The sequence below is a fragment of the Vollenhovia emeryi genome, unplaced genomic scaffold, assembly GCF_000949405.1.
Source record: "Vollenhovia emeryi isolate VEMERY1.0 unplaced genomic scaffold, V.emery_V1.0 DF939151.1, whole genome shotgun sequence".
Taxonomy (NCBI): domain Eukaryota; kingdom Metazoa; phylum Arthropoda; class Insecta; order Hymenoptera; family Formicidae; genus Vollenhovia; species Vollenhovia emeryi.
In genome coordinates, this window is record NW_011967215.1 from 74177 (window position 1) to 85000 (window position 10824).

General features: G+C 33.4%; 2 protein-coding genes across 2 annotated transcripts; one reads left to right on the forward strand and one right to left on the reverse strand.

Moving 5' to 3' along the window:
* Positions 1-2069: 2069 nt before the first annotated feature.
* LOC105565567 lies at positions 2070-10456 on the reverse strand. Its single transcript, XM_012018869.1, has 12 exons — positions 10163-10456; positions 9438-9604; positions 9128-9340; positions 8765-8936; positions 8291-8529; positions 7740-8150; positions 4433-4670; positions 4035-4207; positions 3746-3961; positions 3448-3613; positions 2928-3154; positions 2070-2768 (listed from the first exon to the last, which is right to left on the reverse strand). The coding sequence occupies exons 1-12, from the start codon at positions 10359-10361 to the stop codon at positions 2478-2480; spliced, it is 2712 nt and encodes a 903-aa protein (XP_011874259.1). The 5' UTR covers positions 10362-10456; the 3' UTR covers positions 2070-2477.
* On the forward strand, positions 5800-6848 carry LOC105565491. The gene is made up of 2 exons (XM_012018738.1): positions 5800-6170; positions 6648-6848. Exons 1-2 carry the CDS (start codon positions 5935-5937, stop codon positions 6739-6741), a joined length of 330 nt encoding a protein of 109 aa, XP_011874128.1. The 5' UTR covers positions 5800-5934; the 3' UTR covers positions 6742-6848.
* Positions 10457-10824: the final 368 nt, after the last annotated feature.

Below are 10824 nucleotides of genomic sequence, written 5' to 3' on the forward strand. Positions count from 1 at the left end.
TCGCGATAATTACGGACGATAGACGTTTTGTTTTCATGAATTTGCTTCAATTCGAATACACGTCGCGCATCGAATTTAAAACTTGGTAGTCACGGCTTGTCGCGCGCGCCGTTCTCGGTGCTTTTAGCATTTTCTAGCGCGAGTTTCGCGTAGATACGATACCGGGAGTGATGAACCATCGCGCGCGTAGCTTGTGGTCGAGCTTTGTATGTTTTTAAGAATTTTTATACATGCAAAGAAGTAATTGTATGCGCAACGTTAATTGAAAATAAAAAGTAATCACTGATACGATTCGCAACAGCAGAGTTGCACCGTCAACTGCATATGTTAAACTGTAAAAACACAATTATGTATGTGATTATTATGGACTAATTATGTAAAATCAAAATGATTGTATTAAATATACTTTATATTTTTAAAATCAGGTATTTATTAAAATAATTATATAGAATACTAAAAGTCTTCCTTTTAAATATAAACTCACAAAATGTTATACGTATGGATCTGTCTTTAACACTTATTCGAAACCTCGTCCTAATCATTTGAATAAATAAAATAAAAACACAGAATAGATGCTTTATTTTGCACAAGTAGCAAATAACATAAAAATGTAAGACACTCACCTCACCAACTTCTCCGCTGCTCCTCCTTCAGATTTCTTTGTTGCACAACACTCACTCGCGAAAATCATCGATCGCGCGAAATTTCGGCACTCCCGTACGCGATGTGAGATACCGCAAAACGCACGAAATATTATTAACAAATATCGCGTAACTTTCTATTACACAAATTACTCAAATTAACAACTTCAGAAGAATGGATAAATCACTTTTGAATTGGCGATATTTCTTTACTTCCTGCCCGTTCGAGTTGCGAAGAACGGCAGAGCGAATTACAGCGCGAACGCCGAAGTCGTACAAATTTCTCTCTTTTCCCGAAAATGGAACCGATTACACAAATAGATAATTAAAAGCGCGGTGCGTAAACGAGATGTAACCGCGACAAAGTACCACGGTTTGCATTAATATTTTAGATGAGTTAGTCTCGTGAAATATCTACGTATACGTTGATAAAGAGCCGTCGCCTCAACATGCAATTCGTTTCTCATTACAAGTTGTAGAAACTCAATAATTAATCGAGGAACGTTACTTGTTACTGATAAAAGTGTACAAATCAATAGCGATTTATCCCTATATTCATCGCGATCGAGTCTTGGAAACCGATAACGCGAAAATAACACGACACACGGAGCGACTCTCGCTGCTGCCTGCCAGCACGACGTTCGGCGAGCGAGTGAGAGCGGGGCGACCTTCAGGTACACGCCGGCACGCAAAAACTTCGTACGTCACCGCGCCGAGAGAAAAACAACTACGAACGTTGAGAATTCGTCCTTTTTTTGTTCCGTGACTGTTACTACGTTTTACGTATCATTTTGCGGACTTATTAGTATTGATTAAAGTAACGATTAATTCTGTTGTATCGAGAAAATGTTTCGAAACAAAAATCATTGTTACTTAAATTCTAATTACTAAGATTAGAGATTTTATCTCAATAGTTGGCGTATACAAATGTATATTTCTAAATCGCAAATCTTCATTTACTATGAATCTAAAAGAGAAGTAAAGCACACCGCGCTTCGACAAACCAATCGCCATCGCGGAAAAGAGGCCTCAACTGTTCGATATTAACGACATTTGCGCTATTAACATCTCTCTTTTAGAAAGGGAATTTTTTTCTTTATTTATTAATATAATATAATTATACAAAAAGTATTAATACATTGTATATAGGTATATTATATTGCTATGTTGCTGTAATATTACATTGTAATATTTCTGAAGGCGGACATTTTACCGTTACTGCAAGATTGCAGCAGTGTTGCAGCAATATTTCACAGCGTTTAGACAATGTTGCAATCTTGCGATTAATTATTGCTGCAATGTTGCTGAAACCTTTCTGTGCTGGGAAGTACTTACATAAGAAATATTTATTCTGATAACCAACAAAATGTAAACTTAAAAACAAAATACATTAATTGTTAATTAATTAAAAAAATAATGCGAGGTTAATACGGTGTCAAATAATTCACAATTCTTTTAATTTATCAATTAATAATTTTACATAATATCTGCAGCTTACCAAATGACATTACTATTTTATAAACACTAATTGTAAGTTACGTGAAACGAACTAAAGTTCGAAGTTTGCTGTATCCGGATCAAATTAAAACTCATGTATTTTTATACTTTTAAATTTATTGCATACATCTTCTTAGTCTTGGTATACGTTTTATATATGTATATTTTATATAGCTTTCTTCTTCTTTTTAAGAAAAACTTATTAGAGTTATTTCTTACCAACATCCATCATGTGTATATTCATCATCATATTTATCAGGTTTTTAATTTTTACCGTACTTATCATGTTTATTTTATTTATTTTCACAATGTTTATCAAAGCAGTTTGATGGTTGACGTCTACCCGAACCAATCCCAAAGTGTATCATACCAAGATGTATAATGTTCAGATGTATAGCACGGGTCTTTGCAGGAAGCAAAACAATTCGTCTGCTTCCATATTTGTTCCATTTCCATGGTGATAATCCGAAAGTTTATCTCGCTTGGGTCTAACGTATTAGTCATAGCTCGCTGAAGTCTGTTTGTTAAAATTATCAGCTCCTTTTGTGATTCTCCATTTTCTATTTGATTTGTTATAACTTTCATTCCACTTGTAAATTGCAATTTTTTGGAATCTTTTGCGATAAGTTCCTAAAAATAAAAATGTTATTTTATAAATATCAAGATTGATCTAACCATTATTACCAAGAAACAAAATAAGGTTAGTAGAGTATGAATATTCGAATAAATTTGTTATGTATAATGAAGCTGTATTATTATAAACCAAAAAATTATATTTAGATATCTTACAATGTCGGTAGGAGCAGATTTAGCATCTTTGCAGGAAATGGATGTTCCTGAGACATTACTAAAAAATATTGCGCATTGCTCAGATGCTATCGGTCCTGTTTGGCTAGGTCTACCCACCAATTTAGTTAGCTTATCAGCTTTGTCTGCGCCAAGTTGTGAACAGTCTTTTAGCTTACACATATCCATTTTATATATTCCATCTCCCCCCAAGAGAGAATAGAACAAATCTAAAAAAATTGCAATGGGAACATCAACAACCACTGTATGGCATTAATTACTCGCAAAGTTGTAATGTTAAGCGTAAATATACAGAACTATAAATAACAAAAGAATAAAAAATCAAATTCTTGCTGAAGTAATATTTTTTTGCAATAAGTTTAAAATATGAAATATTTGGACACTAGCATCCTGTCACGGCTCTTAGTCCTTTATTCCTTTAAATTTGTATCACACCATGTATAATGGAATGAGCTCTTACATTGGTCAAAATAATTTTTCTCATACAAAAATAAGTGCTTGCCTGTATTATAATTTGCTAAGCCAAGAATACCGTCCTCCAAATAAAAACTCTGACCATTTATAGTGAAATTGGGATTAGTCGGTTTCATGGAAGTAGATTCGATTCTGCAAAATTTTTCATTTTCGTATTTTACCAAACCCCAACCTTGAATGTCGGCCATAAACACCTGTATACATATATCAATAGAATAATTGCATTTAGATGAAATAACAAGATATTACATGTTAACCAGACATTTACACGAGTACAGAACAAGGGGTATGTACTGTTGCGTAAAATTTGAGAAAAAAATACTAACGGTCGGATTGCTTATAATGCACTTGCAGTTTGGAGTATAAACAAGTGATGTCACGAGTAATCCAATGCCATCTTTGTTTTCGGCGATGTTAAGTGGAATGGGAACAATTTTAACGAGCCGATCAGTAGTTAAATCGAAGATGAGTAGTCGGGGAGGACAATATGCGCGTTCTCCGAATTTGCCACAATCCAGAGCGAAAAGAAAATTGCATTTAATCTTTAAACGCAAAAAATGTATGCATAATACACAATAATATTTATTTGTAACAGCTAAATGAAGTACCACTTACGGACACCCGATATACACTTATAATGCGTTCTGCGCTACAATTAAAATCGCGATACCATGACCAGTCTGGATATGGAGACAAAAGTGGACCACCTTCTCCTGGTTTATTACTTATTGTCGTCAGACTAGTTGGTACTCCCGCATCTCTTACCAGAGTCACAAATATTCTACCATCTACAATATAGGGTTGCGCGGTGTTAGATATGTATTTATTTTAAATATACATATTATAATTGTGTTGCTACACAATAATATCTGTTTCATTAGCGACATGTAATTAATCGTAGCTCTCAATGACGTTGAAATAAATATTACAATATATCAATAAGATTTTATATATTGTATATAAAAATGTTTTCTATAAAATTATTGTCATTTCTTTGAATAGTATTAGCTTACCTGGTGCCTTATCTACATCAAATGGAATGCACGCGTTGACACTATAATTTTTTGAGTCTATTGCTATTTGCTTCTGGCGGTTGCTAGACCATGTAAAATCAATGTACTTCCATGTATAATCCACATTTAGATCAACACCGAAGCTTATGCTTGTAATCGTTAGAATTAATACAAGAAATAATGCGTGCCTCATTTTCCGTGTAACAAATGTGTTCGCCAGTATGCACAGTAAAATAAGTGAGTTTCAGCAATATATATCACACGAGACTGTATACGGCAATAGCTAGTACATTGTTCACTCAAGTTTATATAAGAACTTACTGTAGGTATATAAGTAGGAACAGGGCTAATCTTCATTGTACCGATAGTTAAGACCAGCGGACGTTATTTACAGCTATTTTATCCAGCATTATTGATAATATAATTGTTGGTCTAATGAGCAATGTGTTATCTTATCGGTGAGTCCTTGAGAAATGACGCGTTAGTACAAAGTTACATAATAAATACTACAATTTTAACTTAGGTACGTCCTTTAAGATATAAAATCAATTAGAAATTTAAAGGGGCCGTTTAGGACCGGGCATAGGTGTAAGTAGCCAGTTAAATTAAATGAACAAGTGAATCCATATACCGTATTCTTTCCATCTTATCCTGTGCGCCAATTACATGCCAGTCTTATAACACAGGTCAATCCCCGTAAGTGAAATAAAAAATGTTGAACTAATTGGAGTAATCGGACCTAAACTGTATAACTTTTGTCTATTAGTTTTATTATTAATTATGAAAAAGTATATGCGAATAGCGTGACACATTTTATGCCTATTCATCAACAATGAAATTTCGTATCAAGTTTTTATAATAATATAATTCGCCTTTTTGAATATTATAAGTATTATTGAAGTTTAATGGAATTATGCTTAAAAATTTATTTAATTGCGGTTCACATTACATGTGGCCCAATTTTAATAGTGGTAAATAATCTTTATTATGAGAAAAAGAGAGGCAGAAAATAACACACATCACCGACTACAGCGTTACATCATAAAATAAATGAAATTAAAATTATATAATACAAGTTGAACGTAGGAGATGATAGGATTCCGATAAAATTCTAGATTGCGAGACGACATTTTGGAAAAAGTGCATTGTTCATTTTGCACGTTTATTACGTCCTGTTATTGCCAATATCCGCATAGTTTTTGCATTGCGAAGCTACCGTCATTGTCGTTGCGATAAAATTTCACCTTGTTACTCATTTCATTTCGCAATGTTTCTTGTCAGTCGACTACGGAAGTACGGACGCAACCGCGTAAATGCGACGGCGAAAATGCCAACGGATCTCTTCAGCGAATTGGACGTTAATGTTAATTCGCCACGCCAGTATTCGCGGACTTCAAACGAATCCAGGTTTACATTCGCGCTCGGTTTATCCTCGAGCTATGCCGTCACGAAAGGCGCAATGCAAACCGCGTTCGCGATAGCCCCCACTTCTATTAAGACCGATGCAAACGCTGCCTTGGACTAACGGGGTTAAGGATAAAATTGGATTTCCTATTTCTCCCAAGCAAAATGGCATTAAGAGTGAATCAAGATGGACTATATCCCACTGTAAAGTCATTGAGTCCTCTACTCGGTTCACTCCAGTGTCTACAGTAATTGTTATACAAAGTAGAAGACCAATACTAAACGAAAGAACAATTCGGAAAAATATTGCAAAGCGAGACAATACTGAGAATTTGTAAGAAGTTTTCTTACTTCAATAATATTTGTTACATTGATATGTACCATACATAAGTATTTTTGCAACTGTTCAATTAAAAGATTTAAACTGTTTAGACACATTTGTGATACACCGTATTAAATTTATTATAATGAATCGTTAAGCAATCTATCTTTATAAATTAAACGCAGCATTCTTTGAGACATTTTGATATAAAAATCGTATTACACTGATTATCGAACGACAAATAAGTCAAAAGCGACAGTCATCATAACTTTTTCCACTAATTTTGTGTCCAGCTCAATATTTAATGACTCTGGGGTAGTTAAAACGATTTACTGTTGCCACTGTTCACTGGTGATTGTGGTCGCTCACGAACTGCGCGACACAAGCACCTGTCGTTTATTCATCCTTTCAACGTTTTATCGTGTCCTTTTTCGCTCTTCACTTTTGTCTCGCGTTTTCTGAGCCGGATTGATTGCTCTTTTCTTGCAGATATTTTGCACACACGCCTGTCGGAATTCACATTTTTCACACGACTCATTCCTCTGAAACACCGCGAAATGCCACATGGCTCAAGCTTGGATGATCCTCTTTCAATCCGACGAATGACTCTGATGAGATTATTCTCATCTAATTGAACAAAAATGGAAAACCGTTTTTAGCGTGTGCGTCTGATGGAGATCTACATAAGTGAAATACATCGATTTTTTTCTCTTCGCCGTGAGAAATTTCGTATAAAAAATAAAATCTGTGATGACTTATTCATTTTTATATAAAAACTTTTATATACATATAATACAATTACAGCTTGACTACAATTCTATAATAGAAACAAACATGTTACTAATTTTTCTTTAATATTGTCAAATTGTTCCTTAAAAAAATGTATTAAAACTTAAACACACATATAGAATTATGTGATGTATATTGATTAGTCGATAAGTGGAGTTACTATTATAAAACATGACTATAACATGAAGGACATCCATTTCGATAAGTGGATTTTAATTTCCATTCGCTCTGTTCGTTGTACTAATCAATAACAATATAGAAGAGCGACAGATGCTTTATTATTCTTACTTTGTCACCCTACTGTCTATCAAGAGACTATTCTTGATAGATCGTAGCCGTGCCGCTTATTAAATTAACTAGAGTAAACTGAAATTCTCTTTTTCAATTTATGAAGAAGGGAATTTCCAAGTCAACGGATATTTAATAACAAAATTATATTGCAAACAAAAATTGAATTCGCGTTTATAATTCCGTAGCTGAAAACCAGGAATAAAATTGAGGAAGAGACGCTGACATCCGAGAAATTAAAGCACCGCAAACAACGGCAGATGTCTCACATGTGCATACATTTATCATTATTGGCACGGGTGTACGAGCAATAAAAATCGGAACAGGAGAATGGTAACCGAGGTTTGACGTATCCCGATCATATTAAAACGTTTGCATTTTACAATTTTTTTTACTTTTATTCATTGCATACAAGTTTGAACATGTCCTCATATTCCTAAAATATATTATATATATATATATTTTTAAGAAAAAAATCTTTTAAAAATATCTCTTACCATATTAATCGTGTTTATCATATTTATAATGTTTATCAAAGCTATGTCCAGGTTTTCCATACCAAGGTTTACCGTACCAAGGTTTACCATACCAAGGTTTACCATACCAAGGTTTACCAGACCCATGTCTAGGATGCCCATGGCCACGATGCCCATGTCCATGATGCCAGTGCCCATGATGCCCGTGTCCATGATTACCAGGTTTATGATCGTTTTCGCAAGAAGCAAAACAATTTGTCTCCTGCCGTATTTGATCTATAACCACGGCGAGAATCCGGAAGTTTGTCTCGTTTAGATTTAATGTATCGTCGAAAACACGCTGAAATCTATTTGTTAAAATCATCAGCTTCTCCCCACGATTTGTAACTTTCATTCCACTTGCAAACTGCAATTTCTCGGCATTTTGCACAATAAGTTCCTAAAATTTGACAATTTATATTCTATAAATTAAGATTGTACTAACAATTGTTATGAAATAAAATAATATTAATGGAGTGAATATTCGTAATAATTTGTCATCAAATAGATACAAAGTAAAATTGTCTTTAGATATCTTACCGTATTGGTAGAATTAAATTCTTTAGTAGCATCTTGGCATAAAATGGACGTTTCAGGGATATCACTGAAAAATATTGCGCATTGTTCGGATGCTATCGCTGCTGTTTGACCACTTAATGTACCCGCCAATTGAGTTGATTTGTCAACTTGGCTTTCGTTGTGTTCTAAACATTCTTTTGGTATATCGTATATATTCATCTTGTATATGTCGTTCCCCGCCAAGGGAGAATAGAACAGTTCTAAAATATTTGCAATAGAAATGTTAACAATTGTAAAAACTATGGCAATAATTACTTTCAAGGTGTTTATGTTAATCAAGCGCAAATGTATATAAAACTGCAGATAAGAAAAATAAATAAATGGAAATTAACTCGAGTATCAGCTTACGTAAACTTAAAAGTCTTAACAAGCCATGTAATAAATTTATATAAAAATCAAAATAATCTTTTTCATGTTAAAAAAATGATTGCTTACTATCACGAATATTTGTTAAGCCAAGAATACCGTCCTCTAGATAGAAACTCTCGTTTTCTATGGTGAAATAGGGATTAGTCGGTTTCATGTAATCTGATTCAATTCTACAGAAGACGTCTGAATTTTTGTTGTATATCGCTAATCCGTATCCTTCGATGTCAGCCATAAACACCTGTATATGTATGTACGTGTTTTTACGTTATCCTATTATTTAATTGATCTAGTAATTACACCTCGATTGAAACGACAAGACGTATAATATTTACTTATTATTAACTAGACTTAACTAGACATTTACACGAGTAGAACAAAGGGAATCTACTGTTGCGACGTAATCACATAAAGTTTGAGAAAAATACCAACGGTCACATCGTCTGAGGGATGGCATCCTTTAGTATAAACAAGTGGCGTCACGAGTAATCCAGTGCCATTTTTGTTTTCGGCGATATTAGGTGGAATAATAATACGTTTAATGGGCATGTTACTCTTTAAATTGAAGATCAATAATTTGGGGGGACAAACTGCATTTTCCCCGACTTTGCCACAATCCAGAACGTAAAGCATATTACATTTGATCTAGTGCAAACATAGATATGCGTAATACATAATAATATTAACTTATGTATATATTTATCATTTACAACAGCTATATAGTGCTTCAAAATATACTTACGGCTACCCGATATACACTTATAATGCCGCTACAATCATTATCACGATACCATGACCAATCTGGATATGGTTCCAAAAGTGGTCCGCCTGGCCCACGTTTTTTAGATACTGTCATCAGACTAGCTGGTACTCCCTCTTCCCTTACTGAAGTGACGAATATTCTGCCATCTACAAAAATGTTGTTTATAAAAACCTATATGCCGTTAAAGCACGTTTTATAGAAAATACATTACAATGTTGTTGCAACTGTAAAAAATTTATCCGTTTACCAACATCAAAATACGTTTAGTAGAATGGTTAATCATAACGACATCAAATATAATAAATTGCATCAAGATTTATTTGACGCCAGTACATGACTAATAATTAAACTACAATCGGCCATAACTGGCAACGTGTTTTTTTAACACCGAAAATTTTCTGTTTTAACTCTAATTCTAATTAATTCTAATTATTGATAATAAATTGCGTTTACTTGTGTATAAAAATTTTCACATTTTGACATAAACTAAATGTAATTGTATTTTAATATAAAATTACATTGAAATTAAATTAGCTAAGAAAGAAGCGAAATATAAATTCACATTTTAAAAAATTACAAGTGTCGGGCTACCCACATTTTGCCTTGCATCCACATTTGCGTTTCCTCGTGTGTTGTTTAGTTTTATTTAGGGGTTTTATTTTAACTCTATCGATTAGCTAATTTTTCAAATGATGTCAGCCTACCTGGTGCCCTGTCCACGTCGTATAAAACACATGACTGAGGGTCGTATTTGCCAGATTTTACCATATAGTCCTTCTGCATTTCATCTTCCCAGAGAAAATCAACGTATTTCCAATCATATAAATCTTCTAGATCAATACCAAAGCTTAAAGTTGTGGTCGTCAGAATTAATATAGCAAATAGAAGATACTTCATTTTCATCGTAACGAATAGTTGCCGTTGGACATAATAAAATAACTGAGCTCTACGGTTAGATACGTATTTCGTAAGTTTGCAACTTAATACATATGAAAATACTTCCTTAGAATACTTTCATTATACCAGCGATAATAAACAATAGCAGTCTTGTTTAAAATCGTTCGATTCTTGTTATTGATAACAACACTCGTTACAAATGCACAGACTGTTATCTTATCAATGAAACTTTTAGGAACGGAAAATACCGTACCCGTCATGTAATTTTTTCTATTTGTTATTTTTGTTTTATTTTTATTTTATTTGTACCTAATTGTAAAATAAGAGTATAATATTGTAACCAAGCAATTTAAATAAGTTTATCTTACATAATTTTATATGTTGCGTGTAAAAAAATGTAAAAATGTGATTTAATTTATTATTTTTTTAAACAAGACCAAATTGAAGGTAGAACGGAAACATTTTGAGT

Coding starts and splice junctions, on each gene's coding strand:
- LOC105565491 (XM_012018738.1), top strand. CDS start 5,935: ATGCAAACGCTGCCTTGGACTAACGGGGTTAAGGATAAAATTGGATTT. Junction 6,171..6,647: donor CGAGACAATACTGAGAATTT/GTAAGAAGTTTT, acceptor CTTTTCTTGCAG/ATATTTTGCACACACGCCTG.
- LOC105565567 (XM_012018869.1), bottom strand. CDS start 10,361: ATGAAAATGAAGTATCTTCTATTTGCTATATTAATTCTGACGACCACA. Junction 8,937..9,127: donor ATCCCTCAGACGATGTGACC/GTTGGTATTTTT, acceptor ATACATATACAG/GTGTTTATGGCTGACATCGA. Junction 3,614..3,745: donor GCATTATAAGCAATCCGACC/GTTAGTATTTTT, acceptor ATATGTATACAG/GTGTTTATGGCCGACATTCA.